General features: G+C 38.1%; 2 protein-coding genes across 3 annotated transcripts in view; one reads left to right on the plus strand and one right to left on the minus strand.

Annotated features, from left to right (window-relative positions):
• Positions 1-25022, plus strand: part of LOC126058170 (kelch repeat and BTB domain-containing protein 6-like) — a 129665-nt gene that overhangs the window by 40016 nt on the left and 64627 nt on the right. The window lies entirely within an intron of this gene.
• WBP4 (WW domain binding protein 4) lies at positions 515-24992 on the minus strand. 2 transcript variants are annotated; one of them, XM_049853150.1, is made up of 10 exons: positions 24214-24992; positions 20630-23178; positions 20102-20164; positions 19893-20016; positions 17097-17264; positions 14696-14742; positions 13829-13901; positions 9159-9349; positions 4950-5110; positions 515-2040 (listed from the first exon to the last, which is right to left on the minus strand). In XM_049853150.1, exons 2-10 carry the CDS (start codon positions 20654-20656, stop codon positions 1833-1835), a joined length of 1062 nt encoding a protein of 353 aa, XP_049709107.1. In that variant the 5' UTR covers positions 20657-23178; positions 24214-24992; the 3' UTR covers positions 515-1832. The 2 variants fall into 2 exon arrangements, with proteins under 2 accessions (XP_049709107.1, XP_049709106.1); XM_049853149.1 differs by having other exon boundaries at positions 23106-23178; positions 24214-24991.

Genomic DNA, 25022 nt, shown 5'->3' on the forward strand with positions numbered 1-25022 from the left:
TCTCTATTCTTTCAAAGCAAGTCTTATTTTTCAAAACTTAATTTATTAAAATTTTTGTGTCTGTTATCAACAGTCTTTTCTGAGTAATCCTTAAGACCAGATTCAATTTAAGGAGATTTATCTTGCAACCTGAGAACACTGTCTTATTTCATAAGTAAAAGGAAATAGTTTTCAAAATGTACTCTAAGAGAAACACTTTACAAAACGCGTGGCTTTAAAAAATGCCTTCAATTGCTTATTTTGTAAGAGCAAAATGTAGGGAAAGTACAGCGGCATTCTATTTATAGTCTATTATTTTTTCCAATGAAGAAAACAGCCAAGCACCAAAATGCACTGCTTAGCTAGATGAATGGGATATCAAGAATTCTAATGTACTTGTCTATAACATTATACATTCATGAAATATCCAGGTAGGCTGAACAAATACAAAGATATATCTGCAAATGCCATCTCACCAATCCTAAGTTGACCCTGATCAGTATTAGAAGGAAAAAAAAAAAAAAAAAAACCGATATTTAATTTACTTTCATGAAGTTTTTAATAAGCTATCATTTTCTCACATGTACACTAGTAACCTTAAAAAGACAAATATTCACTACCAAAAGTTAAATACTGTACAGTTTATAAAAAATATAATTTTTAAGAATTTATAGAGTAATAAAGGGATGGTACTTACTTCAAATGGATTAAAGAAGAAAATTTCACTTAAGAAATTTAACCAGAAAATAGGAAACTTCTAGTTTCCCTAAGCGAACACTTTTAAAAACTCTTAGTGAAGCTAGGGAGATACTATTTTAGTTCTACACTTTATCTACATAGCTTCAAAAAACCTTTAAAAAATATTTTCCAATACATACATATAAGGCTGCTAAACACAGTGCACAACTAGACTAAAAAAGGACTATACTAGAATGTCAAGTCCTGATGAATAGTGATATGTCTCATTTATCTTCTATCTCCTGTTTCTAGAATGATGCCTGGCTCAAAGTAAAAATGCTAAGCAAGAGCTGTTGCTTTCACCTGAACTGTGGCAAACATACATTTTTACCTTTGGTCAAGTGTCACTCCACAGTGAGCACTACTTTTTAAGTACCTGAGCTGCACTCCTGGTTCTTGGCCTTAGACCTTAAATTCAGTAAGGTACGCCAATATACAAGGAGCCCTGGTGACATAATGGTTAAGTGCTAGGCTGCTAAATGAAAGGTCAGTGGTTTGAAATCACCAGTGGCTCTGCAGGAGAAAAGACCAGGTGATCTGTTCCTGTAGATTACAACCTAGGAGACCCTATGGGGCAGTTCTACTCTGTCATGTGGAGTCACCACAGGTTGGAATCAACTCAACAGCACACAACAGCACGCTAATCTGCACCATTTTTTACATCAGTCTTCCCACAGGATCCTCAGAACTAAACTGTTACTGAGCTGTGAAGCTTCTCTTACGTGGTCTGATTCTTATTTCCTGGATAACAGTTATTATCAGTGTGCAAAAGTAATGCATTTCCAGTGCAGGATAAATATGTTCATACGCATAAGAATTAAATAAATTCCTTGCTTTTCCAAGTTTTAAATAACAGATACACAGCATCTTAAATTATGACATAATTAGCAATTTTTAGACAATGAATACACTATTACAATGTAACGTGGTAGGCTTCCATTTTAGGAAAATAACGTTTTACATGAAAAAAAGATTTATTATCATTCGCGTAAAATACAATTTAGAATAAATCTAAATGTTTAGCTTCAAAGCACTTAGAAACAAACATGGAGGTGCTTTAAGATGTACAGTCTTCATTTTGTCCAAAAAGCATATACAAAAAGCTCTCTTGCAATTTATTGATCATCACCTCGTTGCCTTAAATTTCTAGATTTTCCATTTTCAATTCTTCTCTTTTTGAACACTGGGGCCACTCCGTCTGCCACAACTCCAAGAGAAGTGACTGTTTTTTCTTTAAATACTACTTTGGATTCTCCACCACCATCAGCTACTGAAGTTGATATATACTCATCAGCATTTGGAAGTTCCAAATCTACTTCCTCACTGGAATAGCAAGTAAAAATAAAATCATTATTTGACAGAGTAAGACAGAAACTTTTTACATAACCCGTGTGCCACCAAAGCCCCCAAAACCACCTTTCTCATGACAGTAATAGTGAGAAGTTTGAAGCAACTCATTTTAGAGAAAGAAACTATTTTATAATAAAGGCTAATTTAACAAAATTATTTAAAGTCCTAAGCACTTATTTAGGTGGACTCATGTTAAAAAAAGTCCCATCTATTCTTTTATTCCTGTTGTACATTGGACATATTCTCTAAGCAAATGCTTGTGCTTATTTACATATCATTTACAGTTCAGGTGAAATAGATGGATAAGGGAGAGGTAGTTATGGAAACCGGTTTTGCCATGGACTGACCAGGACTCTGGGGCTCACAGAACCCAACATGAAAACCATGGAACCCCAATTTTCTAATGTAGCAGACCTATGTGGCTGTTTGCCTAGCACTTTTTTTTTTTTCTAGGAACTAGCCCTTCAACTATTCACAAGGTTAGTGTGATGGTTAATTTTTTATGTGTCAACTTGGCTAAGCTATGATTCTCAGTGGTTTGGCCAAATACTAACTAGATGCTCTTCCATAATGTAATATGATGTAATCATCTTCTATGACATGATACAATCAATCCATCAGTTGAAAGAGGTGTTCCTTAGGGTGTGGTCTTCCTTCAGACTATAAAAAGATATTCTAGCAGAACTCTCTCCCGATTTTGTACTCTTTACTCTTTCTACTGCCTGACCTGTGGATCTTGGGGCACAAGCCTGCAGAAGTCTCCAGCCTGTTGCCTGACCTACAAATTTTAGACTTTCAGTCCCCACAACTGCATATACATATATACATGTATACAGATATGTCCCACTGGTTCTGTTTCTCTAGAGAACCCTGACCAAGACAGTATAAATAATCACCTGACTAGCTGAGGATTAGGTCCTGACTAGTATCATAGTAGCCTACCCCCTGAAAACTGGTTGAAGAAAGAGCAAGTAACTCATGCCATGCCCATCAGTCCCATCCATGAGGTTTCTGAACATGAACCAGAATGATCACTACGTTTAACTCTGTCTGCTTACTGAGAGCATAAAATGTGTCAGGAACCACATTTCTCCCTATGTGGAGAAAGCTGTTCTGCAGATACAGGGTACAAAGCTTGCATGCAGAGCAATGCAGACAGGAGGTGGAGAATCCCGTCAATGTTTTGGCCTGGTTCCAGTAATTTCTGAGGGCCCTATTCCTCCCCCCTTCCTCAACTTGGTAAGTAGAATCTTCCTTGGAATATCTGACTAGTCTTTTTTTATTTAAGCTACCTCAGGTTTCCATCACTTGAAACCAAAAGATCACTTCGTCAGCATGAAGGGAAACTGATAAAAGGAGAGAAAGAGAATTAAAAAAAAAAAAAAAAAGGAATGGGTTAAATGTTAAAAGTCCCAGATACCAAGAATTGAGACATGTCATTTAGGAAAAGTGAGGGTGAATATAGATCTACATTCCTCAGTCTCAGAAGAACTCAGGTAACGTCCTCACTCAGCTTGATTCCGGGGAATAAGAGAGAAAAGGCTTATTTCTTAGAAGCCAGGAAGTCAGAAAGCTACATTAGATCTAGAGTAGTAATTCTAACAGTAGCTATACGGAATGCCTACTATGTGCCAAACATTGCACTAGGCACTTGAAGTACAAATTTTTATTTTGGCCTGTCCAACATCTCATTTTCCATCTTCCAGCACTAGAACCGTCCCCTGACCCCTTTTGGAAACCTCCTCTTCTCCCTTCCCAGTCTATGAGTTTTGAGTTCAGTTCATGTCAAATCAAAAATCACAGTGGTTTGTTCAGGAATGGGAATTGGGTATGTGATACAAGCCAAGCAGGACCGTTTGGGAATTGCTGCTGAAGAAGCACCTTTTTTTTTTTTTTTTTCTGGAATCCATGCTAGTATAAGCCTAAAGCCTTACCATTAGGTAGAGAGAACCTAAGAAGGCGTCAACCCAGAATAATAAAGAACTGAAAGAGTGAGAGTCAGAGACAGTGTCCTGATTCCTAGATCCAGCCATGCCTGAAGCCACCGCACCCCTACACATACCAGAGTATCTGTCATTTGTAAACTAAAAGAGTACTGTACTGGAGTGTGTTATATATACTTTTCACAACAAAACCAGCAATGCAGGAATAGTGATCTCCCATCAACCACAGTTCTTGATAAAAAACAAGAAAAAAAAATTTTTTTTTTTTAATTCTTGATAACTGCAGTTTAAAGACAATGTGATTTTTATGTGTTTGCTAAGACTTAAAAAATTCATTTAATATATGCTATTCAGTTTAACAGAAACCCTGGTGGTGCAGTGGTTAAGAGCTTGGCTGCTAACAAAAAGGTCAGCAATTCGAATCCACCAGCTGCTCCTTGGAAACCCTATGGCGCAGTTCTACTTGGCCCTATAGGGTCTCTGTGACTTGGAATCCATTTGATGGCAAGGGGTTTGGTTTTCCGGATTTTATTAAGTTTAATTATTTTAAACAAAAGTACAAGTTAAGACGGTAACAAATCAAGAGCTTTTTTTCTTGCCTTTAGCAATACCCTACCAAGCACACACTGAATACGCCGATATTTGTTTGTAACAGAATGAGTATGCACACCTGGTGTGAATGGCTGTATGAATGTGTGATCAATAGAAATGTCATGTTTTGGTAGCAATTAAAAGATCCATTAGCTTACCTTTTAAAGTAATCATGGCTTATTTTTTAAAATATTAAATTAGAACACAAATACCCAATGATAAAGAAATGAACTACATTTTTAATGAGCACAGACAGTACCCACGAAGTTAATTACTGTAATTTATGGAAGTAGTGGGACATAAGATACTTGTAAAAACAGTGGGATAAATTAAGTTTTAGGTACTTACGGTGACTCAACCTCTTGTTTAATTTCTTGCCATTCTCCATATGGGTTTGATTTTTTAAGAGCTTTGGATTTTTCTTCCTTTGGACATGATGAATCCTTTTCTCGTAGGCTTTTTTCTTTCTGTGATTCTGGTTTAGTTCCTTCATTACTTTTATTTTTTTCCTGAAATGTAAAAGTCAAGAAATAACACACTTCAAGCAAAACTATCAGGACAACAAAATATCTTTAACGTAGAGCTTTTAAGTGTTGTTACAAATTTACGAGTAGTAAAAAAAACCAAAGTAACAGTTTAAATTTGTACATAACATAATAAATGTACATAAAAGAACTTTAATGCTTCATTAGGTTTTTCATTATGTCTAAAATGCTAAGACACCATGGCCAAGACTTTTTTAATCAGATTTTTAAAATTATTTAAATCTTTTTAAAAGATAATTGAACACTTATTTTTTATTGTGCTTTAGGTGAAAGTTTACAGCTCAAGTTAATTTCTCATACAAAAATTCATACAGGTATTGTTTTGTGACATTAGCTGCAATCCCCACAATGTGACAGCACACTCCCCCTGTCACACTCCAGGTTCCATGTCCATTTGATCAGTTCCTGTCCCTTCCTACCTTCTCATCCTGCCTCTGGACAGGGGCCACCCATCTAGTCTCACATATCTGATTGAACTAAGGGGCACACTCTTCACTATTTTTGTTTTAGAGTCCTGTCCAATCTTTGTCTGAAGAGTGGACTTCGGGAATGTTTTCAATTATGGGTCAACAGAGCATCCGGGGGCCACACTTTCAGGGGTTCCTCCAGTCTCAGTCAGACCATTAAGTCTGGTCTTTTTTGTGCCAAGGCTGCTTTTTAAAATAAAACAGGATCCTATTAGTGTCATGAGATGTACAATTAAGGATTTTTCCCTCTTTTTCGCTTTCTCTCCTTGCTTACATATCCAATAGTGACTTTACATGGTGCCCCTAGTGATTTTGATGCCATGCCATTAGTCTCTTCCATACCCATTAAAAGCAGTGCCTATTTAAAGCACTTCTTCAACCTATTCATCTTAACTGAAGTCTGTCTTTACGTCAAGGACACTGCCAGAGCCTCACTAGCTTATACAACCAATAACTTTGTGTGAATTTGAACAAGACACCACCCTGGGGTAGCAACAGCGCCATGGTAGTCCCTGGCGAGGGCTGTTGTTTCTCTGGTACCCCTTTATCTGGCCCCATGACTTTGCCTAGCAAGTGGACTACACGCTGGATTTCAGCCTCTTTGCAAACTGTATAATCACGGGTAGCAGCCCTGGGAGTTTCCTTTACAATACTTTGAATGGATATTAACTCATCCTCTCATGCTGTTTGTATCCCAGGCCTAGGAGGCACCAACTACTTTCTCTTAGCCATCTTGACGGCTTCTGGACCATGACTCTCTATATAGGTATAACTGGTCATGATACTTTATATCTTTGAGACTCATGCAATAAAGGCCTCCTCTCCTAAGGCTCAGATCACTTTCTATACCGTTCTCTTCCCTTCCTCCTAACATGATCTAATGACCTCTGGTGGCTACTCCATATTCACTAATGACTCTGGCAAGTCTGGCACCATTTTCTCTCCATTCACATTCCCGCTGTCATCCTGGGGAGCTTAAAAGTCCCCTGGCCTCAGTTTTATGAGCCTTGACACTAACGACTTGGGCCTTTAATGTGTTTTAGTCACCTACATAGTACATATTTCTTCATACACAGCACCTAATGCATAGGTAGTAGTCAATTATTAAATCCTTACACCTGCCCCTCTCTTAATTTGAACTCTGTCATCACTCAGAAATGCCCCACCTCTGAAATCTTAAACTCAAAAAGCCTACTGTCTCACCACAGTTGTTCTAACCCTTCAGTTTTCTGGCTCCCTTACTTCTACTATCCCTCCTCTCCAACCTCATCAGCATCTCTAACACCTTAACTTCTTACATTTTAGTTTGTTGCTAGACTTTGCATTCTTAATAGAGGCTCAAACCCACTGGGAATAATTTTAATATTCTTTTGCTAGCACCATAAATATCTCTTTCCCTCTTGTTTTTTCTATTGCACAGGACCTAATAGCCCAACATAGATCTAATTATTTGTCTTCTTGCTCTTAAATTTGTCTGTGAAGTGCTATAATGGGGGAAAAACCTACACAACCATACTAACTGATGAGACTTCAAAATTTATAATATCCAATTTCGGCAGAGACTTTAACACTCAGTAATGTGTGTCCAGTTAGTTCTACTCCCTTAGTGGTTATTTAAGACAAATACGAGGCCATGTAGGGCTGATTAAGTAATGGGATATTCCCATGTGGAATACTATCCAGCCATTATTGTGGCAGATGAAGATTTATTGATGTGCAAAAACGACTGTGGTAAAGTTGCAGAACAGTAGTAAAACCCTATTATAGAACGACTTCACATTCTGCTTAAATCATGTATACATGTGTCAGAATAAAAAAATTAGGGACCAATAAATATGATTTTTCTGGGGGGTGGCAGGATTACAGGTAGTTTGTCCTTGTTTGTATTTTGCAATATGTTGTGTTTTATACAATGGACACATTAATTTTGATATAAGCAAATAAATAATTTGTCCCAGGTATATGCTGGGTTACCCAAGTTTGACTGTAAACACTGTGAGGTGGCCACCACCAGGGCTCTGCTGTTGCTCCTCTACGAACTCGATATATCCCTGACCGTAAGTTCCACCGAGGTGGGTAGGTAAATTCCAGGCAATGACAAGATCCTAGGTGTGGCCTGGGAGTACTCTCTCCAGCATCCTTGATTTTCCTTTACGTCTGTCAGGCCAGCAATCTCAACTATGGATCACTACTATACTCTGTCTTTTCTGCTTTAGCGCCTGGGTACTCCTCAGTGTTCCCAGAAATCACAAATGCATAAGGACTAGTAATACTGTAAAAAAGTCTGTCTGCCTGCCACGGCTGGGCATTCAGCATCACCTGCCAATTCTGCTGCCTGGTTCATCCCCTCTCTCGCCCCAGCTTAATGACTATTTCAAACGGTTAACGTTGTCAAGTCCCCAAAGAGCCTCACTCTTAGCAGACAATATTGCTTCCTATGAATGAGAAAACTGAGGCTAAAAGGCACAATGATCTCAAATTCCTTTCAGATACCTACTCATCTAGTCACACTTATCTTTATATTCTTATAAAAAATGAGTTTATTCCTTATCCTAGGCTAACCCATTCATCTGCCCTTGTTGGTATGCCCTTTTTACCTCCTCTGATATCTGACTTTATCGGTCATATCCTCATTTCCCTATTACCAGCTTCATCTCTATTACTTCCTATCCTTTAATCTATATAGGCATTCTCAATGAAAATACCACCACCCCCAAGCTCTGATGATTAAGAATCAATATTTAGCCATGATTTTATCATCTAATTGCCAGTATTCATTTCCTATCCAAACCACGTTTCAACTCCCTGTAATCTCAGTTCTGCCAATCAAAATTCCGGTGAAATTGTTAGGAGGGCATCAGGGACTTCACAGCTGCCAAATTCAACGGACATTTTTCTTTGTTTTTCCCTAGACCTCTAAACCAAAAAAACCAAATTCATTGCCATCGAGTTGATTCTGACTCATAGCAACCCTATAGGATAGAGTGTAACTGCCCTACAGGGTTTCCAAGGAGTGGCTGGTGAATTTGAACTGCCGGCCTTTTTAGGTTAGCAGCCGATCTCTTAACCATTGCACCACCAGGGCTCCCCCTAGACCTCTCTCTGTAATCAATCCTTCATGGTCTCTATTGCCTTGGCTTCTGGGGTAGTAAATTCTGGTTCTCATACATACCTTTCTAAACACTCTTCCTCTTCCTACCTTGTGAGTCCTCTTTCTCGGCCTGCCACTTAATGTTTAATGTTCCTCGATTATCTCACCCATTCTATGATTTAAATTACTGACAATGTGCTGATGACAGTATTTCTAGCCTAAAACATTCAGACTTTCCTGTTCAAATAATGCTTTGAATGTTACACAGGCATCTCAAACTCAGGGGATTTAAAAATCAACTTACTATCTTGCTCCCAAATAGATATCAGTAAATGGTATAACCAAAATATATACCTTGGCTTTATTTTTGTCACCTACCAGAAGACTAAAGAAAGTTTATAGAGCTTTTTTATAAACTGATAAACTTTTATGAGGAATAAAATTACGAACCTACCTTAAACTTTATTGTCAGCTTTTGTGTTTTTGTGGCGGGATCTCCTTCTACTTTCTGCTCTTCATCAGAATCGTTATGGGAATCTGATGATTTGGACTCTTCTAGGCTGCCAGCTGCCTTCTCACTGATCTTACCAGAAAGCTGACTGCCAGGGTGTGGAAAAAAATCTTCAGGTTTTTCCCATTTGGATTCTGTTCAACACATTTTAAGTCATGTTATTTAGTTACCAACTTTATTCAGAAGTAATTCCCAATATAACACATCCTATTATTAAATGATGATACTGCTTCTGTTTCACGTTACCACTTTATCAAGATGGTAAGAAGTAAGAATCTCCAAAGTTCTTCCTCTTGTATCATTTAGAGATGGATTTCAAACAAGCTGGATTTACCAGATGTGTCAACTACAGACCAATGGAAAGAGTCTAAGAACTGGGTGATAGTTTCTAAGGACTCTCACAATTTAACACCAATTTCAGGACACATATTTGATAATCAGCACACTTTAGATATCCTGGGAGTTATTATGATGCAGTGAAATCATATTGTAACGACCTGATTATAATCTGTCATTTTTATAGTGGGGAAAAAAAAATCTCAATGACCTGAATTCTACTGCCATCCAGTGGTTTACTGAACTATGAGTAAAATGACAGCATTCCTAATTGTCTTACAGTTTAATAAAAGGGAGAGGGACTATAGAATTTGTTGTCTGACTGGGATACTTTTAAAAGTGAAAGGGGCTGCTATTAATAATTACACTAGCCATCGGCATAAACTCCAACTGTTCTGGACATATCAATATATTTCACGCAAGTACCCAATGAATTTTCAGGAAATAATTTGTTCAGCACCTACTATGTGCCAGGCACTGTTTGGGGCACAATCCCACAAAATACACATAATTTTCTCTACGTTACCTAGGAACAACTATAGGCTCAGTTACTTGTCAACAACTCAAAGGGGAGTTGAGCTCAACTGTCTAACTATAAAACAATATATTACTGTATTGTTTTACCTCTATAAAAATTCAGAACCTCAATTTTAGTGGGATACAAACATTTCTATCATTGGGCAGGCTAGGTATCTACTTGGGAGTTGAAAGGGCCTTCTGCTCCTAAAAGATTTAATGCTAGGTACAGGTCTGCATGATGAAGTAAAAGTGGTAAACAGAACATTTCAAAAGGAGGCTCGAGATGACAAAGTATTATAATGAAACGTGCAAAGACCTGAAGTTAGAAAATCAAAAGGTAAGAACACGCTCACCATTTCTCAAGCTGAAAGAACTGAAGGAAAAATTCAAGCCTTGATTTGCAATAATAAGGATTCCATGGATAAATTACTGAACGATGCAGGAAGCATAAATAGAAGATAGAATACACAGAGTGACCGTACCAAAAAGAACCGGTCACCATTCAGTTTCAAGAGGTAGCATATGATCAACAACCAATGGTACTGAAGGAAGAAGTCCAAGCTGAACTAAACGCACTGGCGAAAAACGAGGCACCAGGAATTGATGGAATACCAATTGACATGCTTCAATAAACAGAAGCAGTGCTGGAAGTGCTCACTCATCTATGCCAAGAAATTTGGAAGACAGCTACCTGGCTCACCAACTGGAAGAGATCCATATTTGTACCTATTCCAAAGAAAGATGATCAAACAGAATATGGAAATTATTGATCATTAATATAACATGCAAGTAAAACTTCACTGAAAATCATTCAAAAGCGTTTGTAGCAGTACATCGACAGGGAACAGCTAGAAATTAAAGCAGAATTCAGAAGAGGATCTAGAATGAGGGATACCATTGCTGATGTCAGACAGATCTTGGCTGAAAACAGAGAATACTAGAAAGATATTTACCTGTGTTATACTGACTATGCAAAGGCATTCAACTGTGTGGCTCATAATTATGGATAACACTGTGAAGAACGGAAGTTCTAGAACACTTAATTGTGCTCATGTGGAACCCATACACAGACCAAGAGGCAGTTGTCTGAACAGAAAGGAACATGGGGATGCTTCGTGGTTTAAAATCAGGAAAGGTATGCATCAAGGTTGTATACTTTCACCATACTTATTCAATCTGTATGCTGAACAATAATCTGAGAATCTGGACTATATGAAGAAGAATGTGGCATCAAGGTTGGAGACTCACTGACAATCTACAATACGCAGATGACACAACCTGCTTGCTGAAAGTGAAGGGGACTTGAAGCACTTACTGTTGAAGATCAAAGACCACAGCCTTCAGTGTGGATTACACTTTAACATAAAGACAAAAATTTTCACAACTGGACCAATAAGCAACATCATGATAAACACTGAAAAGACTGAAGCTGTCAAAGATTTCATTTTACCTGGATCTACAATCAACACCCACAGAAGCAGGAGTCAAAAAATCAAATGACATATTGCATTGGGCAAATCTGCTGCAAAAGACCTCTTGAAACTATTCAAAACTAAAGATGGCACCTTGAGGACTAAAGTTCACCGTACCCATGCCATGGTATTTTCAATCATTCCATATCCATGCAAAAGCTGGACAATGAATAAGGAAGACCGAAGAAGAACTGACATCTTTGAATCATGGCGTTGGCAAAGAATATTGAACATACCATGGACTTCCAGAAGAATGAACAAATCTGTCTTGGAAGAAGTATAGTCAGAATGCTTCTTAGAAGCAAGGACGGCGAGGCTTTGTCTCACATACTTTGGACATTGTATCACGAGGGACCAGTCCTTGGAGAAGGTCATCATGCTTGGTAAGGTAGAGGGTCAACAGAGAGGAAGACCCTCAGCGAAATGGCTGCAACAATGGGCTCAAACAGCAATGACAAGTGAGGATGGTGCAGGACTGGGCTGTGTTTTGTTCTGTTGTACAATGAACTGGAATCGACTCAGCAGCACTAACAAAAACAACAGGGCTGCAGATAGCAGGAACTAAGAAACAGAGCCTCCCCCAACGTTATACCAAAACTACACCTATTTTGGTACATTTAACCGCCGTAGCATGAGCAAGCCAGACAAGGTTGCCAATACCATAAAACTGACATCCAGAGGTAGAGAGATGATAAAGAGATGTAAGGTAGACAAAACCTAAGAACTTCCAACACAAGGTGAATTTTAAATGAGACAAGGTGTATGTACCCTCTTCCTGGTTCCCTTCTGAGAGGACCTGTGCAATTTAACCTATAGTTTCCTCAATGTTCTTTCGGGCCAGCTCCATTTATTTCCCTGTGTTATTTAGGGGTTCTCTTCTGATGCCCTTATGTTTTCCCCATTGCAGATACTTAGCATTCTATAATCACTGTTTCCTGCAAATTGTGATTTCCGTTTACTCCCAAAAGCCAATTAAATTTAAAATGAAGAATTAAAAAAACTATAGTAGAAACCAAATATAATTACTTGAAGACCATTTTATGAAATTAGATAAAATCTTAAATTTGAAAATTTTAATACATAGTATTACACATGTTCTGTAAGTATTTACATAACTGAAACATTATTAAATTAGAAAAAATGAAAATTTGGCAATTTCAGCCATTGCAAAAAGTTTTTCTTTTTTTTTTTTTTAAAGAAAGGAAAGGCAAGTTGAACTAGGTAATCTCTAAATAACTTCTACAGTAATGACTGATTTCTAAAACAACCATAAGGAGATTTAGTAATGGCAGAGGTTAAAATGATTTTTTTTTTTAAAACCTATGAATGCAGTTTCAACTGAGAACAATACCACTGTGCATGCACAGTATATCATAAACGGAAATCTCTTCTTTTCCATTGTAGCTTTAAAAAATTTTTTATTGTGGCAAAATACATGTAACAAAAGATATATAAATAACCAAGAAATCATCATCTTAACCATTTTTTAAAAAATAATTTACTGTTGTTCTTGAGAATATACACAGCTGTACGCCAACGCAACAATTTCTACATGAATAGTTGACACTGATTACATTCTTTGAGTTGTGCAACCATTTTTACCCTCGTTTTCTGAGTTGTTTCCTCCTAAACTTAAACTCACGGTCCCCTAAACTTCCTATCTAATCTTTCAAGTTGCTATTGCCTATTTGATCCCATACAGATAGATCTTAAAAGAGCACAATGCTCAAGGCAGACATTCATTCTTTCCTAGTTAAGCTAAACTACTGCTTAGTTTAAGAAAGGCTACAGGGAATATTTTTGGTTTAAGGCATCTCAACCATTTTTTAATGTAAAATTCAATGACATTAATTACATTAACCATGTTGTGCATCTATTAATGTCTTTAATTTGCAAAAATAATATACACTTGCTATAGAAATGGGTTAATCCCTATGATAAAATTACCAAGTTCAGATGCTTCTTAAATAAATACATTAAAACAACTGATTTATCAGCAGGCTAATAAGCAGTTCCACGTACAATTTTAGATAGTTAATATAATCAAAGAGGAGCCCTGGTGATGCAATGGTTAGGTGCTTGGCTGCTAACCGAAAGGTTGGCGGTTTGAACCTACCACCAGCTCTGCTGGAGAAAGATGCAGCAATCTACTTCTGAAAAGATCTACAGCCTTGGAAACCCTATGAGGCAGTTCTACCCTGTCCAATACGGTCGCTATGAGTTGGAATCAACTCAGTGGCAACAGGTTTAGTTTTGGTTTTTTAAGTAATCAAAGATAATACTTACCTCCTGTTTCTGTATTATAATAATATGTATAACCATCTTCACTTACACCTTCTACCCAAACAGGCTTCACTGTCTAAAAGGAGGAATAAAAACAGTATAAACTGAAGATAAAGATGGTACAGTAGTCCCCCCTTACCTGTGGAGGATATGTTCCAAGACCACCCCCGTGGATGCCTGAAACCACAGACGATACCAAGTGCTATATATAGTATGCTTTGTCCTATACATGCATGTCTATGATAAAGTTTATAAATTAAACACAGTAAGAGATTAAAAATAACTAAAAATAGAACAATTGTAACAATTTAGTATAATAAAATAACAGTCATGTGAATGTGGTTCCGCCTGGGATGGTGTGAGATTTCATAACTTAGTTAGCATTTCTGGAGTGAGGCTGATTGTGGATAACTGAAGCCGGGGAAAGAGAAACCGCAGATAAAGGGGGACTACTGTTATTTATATATTGAATAACTTAGGCAGAGTCAGCCACCTTTTCCCTTTCTCTTGATATCTGGGGATTATGGGTGGTAGTGCTGATCATGTGTTAATAACGAGCCAACTTCCAGGGAGAAAATGTACCACCCCTGAAATCATGAACAATTCTTTGTAGATGGACAAGGATATACGGATGGCAATGACTGGCAAGCCAACCAGTAATATTTGTCCCTCATGGAGTTTCTGGGTAAATATCACTGTTTTACGTCTACTCAGGCTTCTAACAAAAGTATTACAGAAAGAAAGGAACAAAATGGGGGGGCGGGGTGGGAGAATTCCCTTATTTAGAAGTAAATCTACTTAACTGAACTCTACAAACTCCCAATCATTTTAAAGAACAAAGCATAGACACCATTCATATACTTCAGTTACCTTTTTTAAGTTTCCTTGAAATCCTTCAGGTTTCTCCCACTGAGATGCTTAAAGTAAAATATATTGCATTTATAAAATCTTTTTGCTTAAAATCTAAAACCACTTTCCAAAAAATTAAATTTGACAAAAATTTACAAGATATTCAATGTTTATAAAGCACTGAGTATAGAGTTTAAAACATAATTGAAAAATAAAAAGAAACAATATACATTCAGTAATATTGTGCAAAAAATATATGTGAGTGCTACATAATCAAGAAGAACGGAGAGAATGGAAGATTAGAGCATTACAAGTTATCGCAACTTCCACAGGAATTATCAGAGCCAGGTAGGGCTTCTCTTAAAAGACTTCATAGAATTCAAGACTGATGAACTTTGAAGGAAGGGGATGGTATTTTAACATTCTAGAGCAGGGGAGAGAGAGAGATGGAATGAATGATGACTCAAAAGAGAAACAGGATAAAGCATGCAGGAATTAAACAATTATCACTCAGAGTAATAGTATATAAAATTAAGATGGTGAACAAAGGAAGCAAGAAGTAGGCCCTAAAGGCAGAAAATAAATCATTAATAGTCTCTAAGTAAATTTTAAAAAGATTTCTAATCTCTGATATACAATCGTTTGTGATTTTCATTGCTAAACTATAACAAGCACTTTAAGGGTCAGTGTAAGCAAATTCTGGGAGGTTATTACTGTTTCTATTTAGGTTAAAAATGACTGTGATTCCAAATATCATAATAATTACAATAATATTCATAGCCCAAGGTTTTTTCATGATTAACTTTGATATCATTTTCTACCTTTCTGACCATTCTAATCTTTTTTGCTGGTTTTTCTTTTATCCATCCCTTTCTTCTATATATTATCTCCCCTCTTTACTTCTTGGAGCCCTAGTAGTGCAGTGGTTAAGAGCTATGGCTGCTAACCAAAAGGTTGGCAGTTTGAATGCATCAGCCTCTCCTTGGAAACTCTATGAGCAGTTCTACTCTGTCCTATAGGGTCGCTGTGAGTCAGAATCGACTCGATGACGATGGATTTGGTTTTATTTACTTCTTGCTCTTTTCTCCTCCTGTAATCTCATCTACTCCTAAAGGTTAACATGTCATTTTTTGCTTATCTACATCCCTGACTCAATTTATCTTACTCGAGGCTCTAATCATTTAGGTATTGAAAACTGACACGCCAGTGTTCTACAGGTACTTCAAACTCAACATATCAAAAATTAAATTATTGTCCCCCTTAAACGTGTTCCTTGTTCCTGTATTTTATCTCAGTAAACAGCATGCTTATCCTCCCTAGCCCTCCATGACATGGCCCCAATCTATCTTGCCAGCCTTTCTTCTGCCATGACATCTTCTAAGAGCCTTATGCTTCACCTCTACCAGATGACTCTCTACTTCTCAAACATGAACTTTTAAACCTTTTTTTTGGTTCATATTGTTCCTACTGCCTAGAATGTTGTACCCTATTAAGCTACCGAAATCGCAATCGAAATACTTAGGGAGCATTAGCATTGTGCCAGGCGCTGTGTTAGACACCAGGAACACAAACAATGAGTAAAATGACATGACTCTTGATGTCTCAATTTATATATCAGGTAGTTTCTGTGATGATTTCTGTGATAAACTCTCAGATTTATCGAATTACAATTCCTCATTCTTTTAAGCTTCCATATGATCTTAATTATACAAAAAAATACATATATATATTTCTATTATGGTACTTTAAAATTTCTTTTGGTTATCAGGTTTAGTTGTTTTTGCCTGTCACGAAATTTGTTTCTGGAGAACAAGATGCTACATAAATGTAGAATAAATGCATTTATTTATCTCAGAATTCCTATGGAGTAAAAACCCCAAATTCATTTAGTTTTGAAGGAAAACAAAAGGATGTTTTTGACATTCTTACTGAAAAATACCAGTGTGTCTTTTATTAGAATTGAAATCCCAAACATCAGTGGGAGAGTAGTATTCTACTAGGAAGACAGCTACACAAAAAAAAGAAATCACTGTCTGGCTCCCAAAAGCCTTCTGGATAGCAAGTCTCTTCCAAAGAATATTTTATTTCAAGAACTCTAAAATGTGTAAAGGTGGATCTGAAATGCTTTATTTCCATGTAAACCTGTAGTTTATACTTGTAGAATGTTTTATGGAGAAAACAAAAAGCTACAGTTCATTTGGAAGGAACTCATTATTAGGGCTTTGAACAAGTATGAAACTGAGTCACCATGAGAAGGGCACCTTTTAAAAACTCTTTTTAAAGAGCACATAATTCTCACCTTTGATGTGAAAATGTAGTTAGTCTTTAACTGTTTAAAATGTTCAAATATTAAATAAAAACCCTAGCACAAAATAAGCTGTCAGTTATTTTTCTCCATTAGTTCTATGCCCAAATGACTTACCTCCTGTGATAAGATCATAATAGTAATGATAACCCTCAGAGGTTATGCCTTCTACCCATCTGCCCTTTGAAGGATCTTTTTTCTTTTTCTTCTTTTCTTTCTGCTGAGTTGATGCAGAGGTGGGTGGGGTGGTACTGGCTACTGGCGATACACTTGGTTCTGAAATGTCTAGTGGAAAGATGAAGGAAGGATACTGAAGTAGCCATAGTAAATTTTTTCCCCCTGGCATAAAGCATTAATAATGGTATTCCAATCAAAGGCCTGATGAAATTCTTGTGGGAACTTAACACAAGTAATACAGGATTCATTTGAAAAAATAAACATGCAAGGACATCCACAAAAATTATAAAAAATAAAGTGACAAGGGGAAACCTAGCCCTCTCAGGTATTAAAACTCATTCTAAAGCTGTGATACATAAAACAGTGTGGAACTGCTGTAGGAATAGACAAACATATCATTGGAACAGAGTATTAGTTCAAAAAGAGACCTGACAGCAGATTCCTGCTGTTTCTTATTGGTGGTAACAAGACAGATCATTTAGTAAGTGGTACTGGAATATGTGCTTAATTATTTAGAAAAAAGAAAAACCATTCCCCTACCTCCCTGCCTTTCCTGCTTTTTTTACATCAATATAAATACCAGGTCACAGATATTTACAAAAAGAACACAAAGTAATGTTAAATTTGACTACCAAACAAAATAAAACAAAACACTGCCATAAGCAGACTGCTGTATCTTTCTCCCACAGCAGCTGTGGGTTCGAACCACTGACCTTTTGGTTAGCAGCCGACCACTTTAAACAAAATCTATATACACAAGAAAAATGATTTACTGGGAAAAAAATATTTACAACAAATATGACAGAGGCTTAATGTTCCTAACAAAGAACGCCTAACATTCTAACAGAAAAACGGGCAAAAAGTAGTTCAGAGAACTGATGGTTACTTTCACTGATAATCAAAGAAATACAAATGTGCGTGTGTATGTGTGTGTGTATGCGTGCGCACACCCACGTGTATGTATTTGCATCAGATCGGCAAGTGCTGAAAAGAATGACCAAATCCAGTGTCCGCTGTTAGTTGTCAGTCTGATCCATTAGGTATTTATCGGGGCGTGAAAAAATGGGTAGTTTTTATGGCCTTACTTTTTTCCAAATGAGTGGCCAGTTATTCCCAACACCATTTGATAAATTTATTTTGTATCTAGTAAAAGTGTAAATCAGCACATTTCTGGAGACAGCTTCAATATATATAGTGTTTACACTGATTCTACAATCCCACTTCCAGAAATTGAACCTACAAAGATAAACAAACGTGAAAAGAAGCATGCGTCTGGATGCCCACTGCAGCATTTTTGTTAACAGTGAAAAACTCTAAGCAAGCTAATATTAATCAGTAAGAGATCAATTAAACAAATTTCGGTACATAGATACAATAATGATGGCTATCCTTTATTAAACTTTTATTATGGATAGTCACTGTAAGTATTTTACACCATTATCTAGCTTAATTTGAACAAAGATGCAAGGTTACAAAGCTAGCAAGAGGCAATTCTGTTGACTTCAAAACCTGTGTCTTAATCACTTCGTAGCCACTGAAAGTGATGTACATCCTTAATTAATTTTTTAAAAAGATATATTTGATGTGTCATCGAAGGGGAAAAGGACCTCGAAAAGATCACAGCATAGTTGTATAATTTCATTAAAAAATTCTAGAGATGTCTCAAAAAAATCTTAACAGCTGTGAGTTTTTTAAAACATTTTCCTTTGTGTTGCACTGCTGTACTTATAAAGGAATATACACCCTATTACTGAAACCAAGCTTACGAGGTTTATTTGTTCAAAGGACAGCATAATAGTCTTCCTATCCACCTAGTGGATAAAAGATGGATTTTTAATTTTACTTCTCTAGAATTCTCCTGAACGCCTATATCCATTTTCCCCTGATAATGGGCATATGGATTTAGTCTCACAGAACCAATCAATCCCCGCCCCCTTTTTAAGTTAACAATGTCCAGAATAATATTTTTAAAATCTAGAAACTACTGTTCTTATTTGAAGAATGCCAATTAACTTATATGGCATTCTGCCTAAAAGCTGGATTGAAAGCTGTTTTTATCAGCAAGTAAAGATATCATTCCATGTTGATTACCCAAACCATTATGCAAGATTAATAACTGAGATCTGCTATATGGGTGGCTAACGACAGTGGATTCGTCATGGAAAAAATACGCGTAGATGCTTTCCAACTCAAAGCCTAACTAAATGCAATGACAAGACAAACACATTCTAGCTAAATAATGCCTCTTATCTGGACCTGACTTATCCCTGAATCCTCAAATTATCTATCTTCTAGTAGTTAAGTCAGTTAATTTGTCCATAAAAGGCTAATTCATTATAATTTAACCATATTCATAAACATGATTCATAACTTTCACCGTATAGCTAAATTGAACTATAACTATAATGCAAAGCCTATTTTTTTAATGAATAGCTTCTTTTAACTGAATAATTAGAATACCTAAAAAACAACTCAGTGTCTCTGAAATAAATCACTGACTTAGGAGAGAGCTAGGATTAGGTAACCACAAGGTAGTATGTTTGCTGTGAATGGAGGAGTTAAAGGATGAAATGTTAAAAGTGCATGAGCAAAGTCCCAAAGTCTAAATCGGGCTATGATGCATAGCAAAAGCACTGATAGTAGACCCTGAGTGTGTAACCTCTTCATGGAAACAATAAAAGCTTGCTTAACATGACCTCTGATGTTACTTTTAAAACACGTTGGCTGCTTTTTTACCTGACTCTAAGCCAAGTCTTTTCAAATCCTCTTGGTATGCTTTCAGGGCAGCTGCCTCCATTGCAGCAAACTCCTTTGATGCCTTTTCTTCTTCCTTTGCCTTATCCAGGCTTTTCTGTTTAATCTTGGTAAGAAACATATAAAAGTGAAGGTGAGATAAAAGACTGATACCTACATAGAAAAACTGGCAAAGAATTAATCTAAATTACCTCGCTGATTCTTTTTGCCACATTTTCTATATGAGTCTTTCCTCTTTCATGAAATTCAACACTCTTGAAAAAAAGAAAATACAAAGAAAAATGACGTAAACATAATGTTCACAGTAAAGTAACAGACTATACATGGGAATTAAAACCAAAACATTGGCAGAAAAGACAAAAACAGGTTAATTTTACTGCAAATTGGCCTTTTTTATCAAATGATGCTAGGGAACTGAACCACATTATTATTACAGTCTCTAACTAAGGTTTCCTTTGGTTTTAATGGAAAAAAATACAAAGTACTCTTGATGACTAACCTAGTGAATATGATTGTAATGAGGACTCAAAAAAGGCATGAAGCCAAAAGAGGAGTGGAAAAAAAATCTTAAGTTCAAGAAATATCTCTCAACATCCAATGTCAAAAGCATTGAGAATTTTATTGCTTTCCTTGTCTTTTAGGTAAGACACATACAGAACTATAATACTTAGAGCTTTATTCCTCAAAATTAAGAAAAACCACAAGCATTTAAAAATTACCTCTGAACTGCAAATAAACACTTTCATTGTGGTAACAGTGCAAAATAGTACAATTCCTGTGGAGGACAATTTGGCTCTATTAAAATTACAAGTGCATTTTCTCTTTGACTTGGCAATTCCATTCCTAGGAATTTATCAATTTACCTACATGTATACAAAACAATGTTTTGTATAAGTTTATTCACTGAAGCCTTGTGTGTAACAGCAAAAACTGAAAACGATCCAATTGTCCATTCATAGGGTTCTGGTTTAATGAAATATGGTACATTCCCACAGGCTGCTATGTTGTTAGGCACTGTGGAGTCAGTTCTGACTCACAGCGATGCCACGTACAATAGAACAAAACAGTGCCCAGTCCTGCACCATCCTCCAACTAAGGGGCTCATCTTCCGGCACTGTATCAGACAATATGCTGCTGCTATTTGTTAAGGTTTCACTGGTCAATTTTTTCAGTAGACCACCAGGTCCTTCTTCCTAGTCTGTCTTAGTCTGGAAGCTCTGCCGACACCTGTCCACCATGTGTGACCCTGCTGGTATTTGAAATACCGGTGGCATAGCTTCCAGCATCACCGCAATATGCAAGCAACCATAATACAACCAACTGGACAGAGGAGTGGTGGACAAGCTGCTATAACAGAGAACAAAGAAGCTCCCTATGCATTATGTGGAGAGCTCCAGGATACATTCAATTAAAAAAATAATGGCGCAGAACAGCGTACAGTATGTATGCTCGAATAAGAATCTATATTTATATGCATATAAAAACAATGGAAGGATAGACAAGAAAATGAAAAAGTGATAATCTACGGAGTTATGGTAACTGGATGATGGGGAGAGGGCTGGTGTAACTGAATGTTACCTGTTTAAAACAACCAGAAATGGTCCCTAAGTTACAAGTGTCTGGTTGTATGCAATAAGAAATTCCTGGTAAACTCTGCAAAGTAAGTTCTGTCAATCAAATTGTTATGTGATACATTAGCTGGGCTATTCTACAGTGCTACCGTGAATGCTTTCAAAGAAAAGTGTCACTGCGTAAAGCCACTTTACTGGAACTCATTATACCATATGGATAATACAATATTAAATGACCACTCAAAAATAATTTTGTTTTTAATTAAAGGTTAAATAAATGTACATTAGCAACCCCAAGGAGATGAGGAAAGACTACCCAAGGAGATTATTTACTCTAGACAACTCATGAAGTTCACTGAACTACCTGGTCCTTCCAAGGAAGAGAGGCATTCAGTGATTTGTGTGGGCTTTAAAGTCTGTGGCGTTTATTTGTAAGGATGGGCTAAATGAAACAAGATAGTCAAGAACTTTAGCAACCATTCAAAAAAGCCAAACAAACAAAAATAATAATAAACCCCATTACCTTGTAGACAATAGTAGATAAATATTTGCCAAAGAAATAAGGTATTATAAAAAATTGGGCTACTATTGTCTTCTGCATCCAACTTCTCCAAGTAAAAAAATATATATATATTTCAGATACCCTAGAGTTTATGAACTAAGTACATAGTACTATGTACTATGACATGGTGGAGGGAAGCAATGGTGCTGCTTTTTGATTTATATCTTAAAAGCTAAATTTAGACTAAGAAATACAGTAACAATGTGCTTAACAGAACTCTATCATTATATTCCACAACAGAAATTAATAATAACATTCTTTTGAATTTATGCATCTATAGATGTAAAAGCAGGCCTGGTGACACAGTGGATAAAGTGCTCAGCTGTTAGCCAGAAGGTCAGCAGTTCAAACTCACCAACTACTCTGTAGGAGGAAGATGCAGCAGTTTGGTTTCATAAAAATTTACAGCTTTGGAAACCCTATGTTGTTGGGTGCCATCGAGTGGGTTCCGACTCATAGCGACCCTAATTAGGACAGAACAGAACAGAACAGAACAGAACTGCCCTATAGGGTTTCCAAGGAGCAGCTGGTGGAGTGGAACTGCTGACTTTTTTTTTAGCTGAATGCTTAACTATTATGCCACCAGTTCTACTCTGTGCTACAGGGTCACTATGAGTTGGAATTGATTTGACAGTGTGTGTTGTAGATGTAAAGCTCTGAATCAAATATGTAGAGCAGAAAACATACAAAAAAAAACCTATAATAATAGTATTTTTCCTTATATTTTAAGAGTTTTCCACTTTATTTTCCTTTGTACACAGCAGCATTACAATTATAATGTAGATGCTTCATAAACACAGATGACATTATCTACTCAATGCCCACTTCCTGAATGTGACTGCTGAGCCACAGAGAAATAACTTGGTTTAATATATAATCAAATTTAGGCTGATGGAAAGAAAGGTCATAGCTTGCATACAGCGAATAAGACAGCAGAAATCTTTGATGTTTTGAAAAATTAAGAACAATGTATATGAAAATGCTTTGTAAACTCCTAGTTTAGATCAAAAAGGAACACTTCACATGAATGTATCCGAATCTCCAGTAGTGGAATTATCATACAGGTCTATTGTCCGCTATCCAGCACTTGCAGTAATCACAGAATTTCTTTGGTTGTGACTTCCAATAGTCTGCCCTGAAAAAAGGGAAAAACAAGTCTAAGCTTATTTACAATTAAAAAAGGTTAAGTTTTGCAAAATTTATATCCGTTTAGGGTTTGAAAATTAAATCTTTGCTAGTGAATCTTGACTTATATGTAGCATCCTGTTTTGTTATTTATCTGACGGAAGCAGTCAACTGAAATTCTGTGGCTAATACAGTAAAAAAAAAAAAAGCACCGCTTTTATTAGAAAACTCCCCCAAATAAAATAGAATTAAAAAAAATTCTCATGTTATTGCCATCAATGCGAAGAAATAAGAGACATCTTAACCAAACCAAACCCACTGCCGTCGAGTCGATTCCGACTCACAAGGACATCTTAGGGGCGGATATTTATCCTCTCTGTTCCTTTCTGGCTTTTAGAGAGGTTGCTGTAATGAAGTCTGAAGAAACAAAGTTTGCCTTAAATCAAGTTATTTCCACCAAAAGAGCAAAGCACAAAATTACCCTGACGGGAGACACTGATCCCTCCCAGACTATCAGTTAATACAATTTGTTCTGGAGGCGCAATGGAAGAGAGACTTGGAAAAGCTAAGGGACCGCCCCCCGCCCTCCCGCGCCCCGAGCCGGCTAGCCAAGAAAAAAGTCGAAACTACAAGGGCAGGCCGCTTCTCGTGGGCGGGGGAGGGCGACAGCTGTGGCGACAGCCCAAGTCTAAAGTCTCACAATACTCCAGGGTTCGAGCCTTCCGAACCTGAAAAGAGCGCCTGCCACCGTGACTGCAGAGGAGGAGGGAAGCGCTCGACCGCACCGCACGGTGCCATCCAAACCGCCACCTCAAGTGGCTGCCAGGCTCCCACCCAAGAGCCCGAGCTCCATGCCCTCGGGGCGCTCCGTGAGGCAGCATTTTTACCCCGCCCAAAGAACCGGCCCTGCAGGTCTGCTGCTGGCCCCGAGCGAGTTAAGACAACGTGTCACGCCCTCGGCCGAAAAGCGGGGTGAGACTCGGCGGAGAAAGGGCCGCCTTGAGAAACAACACCTCGGTTGTTCAGAGCCTGAAACTCAACTCACATGACTCCACCAGCCGCTCCGCACGTCGCCCCGGGGTTCGGCTCCGACTCGCGCCGTCCAGGCGGGGCCGGAGGGGGGCCAGACGGCCGCGAGGCCTACCCGAGCCTCTGATCCTGGACACCTCTCTCCTTCTCGGAGAAGAGCGTTCCACGGTTCCCAACTACGGGTGCCCAGAGGACTCAATCGGCGTTTGAAATCTCCTCCTCTTCCCCTCCCCCTACAGGGGCGGTACTCCGGGATGCAGAGAGGTGGGGTCGGTATAAAGGGGTTGAGGTCATTGGGAAGGGGCTAAAGAGCGACGGGACCTGAGCTGAAGGGCAGGACCTGAGCGTCTACCTCCCGCGCCTCCCCAGCTTCTCTTCTGGTATTAGGATCCCCCACCCTCCTTCTAGGCTCGCTGGCTTGTGGCCAAGGAGCTCGCGCGCCGCCTCCGCCCCGAACGCGAACAGCTGTTCCCAGAGACGTCGCCGCCCTCAACTTTGCCAACAAATCCGCACGCACTTTGACCAGCGGAACAACCCGGACCTGTGGGTTGGGGGCCGTTGGCGAAGTTAAAAAAGAAAGGTGAAACAGCTGGTTCCGGGGCTGCGAGTTGCTTGGCTTAGCCTCAGAACTTCCCTTTGGTGGCGGAGCTCCTTGTCCCTCCCCCGCGACGCCCGCGCTCTCGGGCCGGGCTCGTTCCCTCGCTCGGGAGCGCGTGGGCAGCGGCGGCAGCGGCTCGAGTGGCGTACAGGCGGTGGCGGGAGTAGCGGCCGTGAGGGCTGTAGCGAGAGCAGCAGCGGCGCTTGCGTTTGTCAGGTAGGTCATGG

The sequence above is a fragment of the Elephas maximus genome, chromosome 14 (genome assembly GCF_024166365.1).
Source record: "Elephas maximus indicus isolate mEleMax1 chromosome 14, mEleMax1 primary haplotype, whole genome shotgun sequence".
In the NCBI taxonomy this organism is placed as follows: domain Eukaryota; kingdom Metazoa; phylum Chordata; class Mammalia; order Proboscidea; family Elephantidae; genus Elephas; species Elephas maximus.

What these genes read in the sequence shown, in the direction of transcription:
- WBP4 (XM_049853149.1), bottom strand. An exon ending in GGATAGCGGACAATAGACCT is followed by an intron (nt 20,165 to 23,105) that starts GTATGATAATTC and finishes CTTTTTTTCAAG; the next exon opens with AGTGTTGAATTTCATGAAAG. An exon ending in AGCTGACAATAAAGTTTAAG is followed by an intron (nt 5,111 to 9,158) that starts GTAGGTTCGTAA and finishes TTTACATTTCAG; the next exon opens with GAAAAAAATAAAAGTAATGA.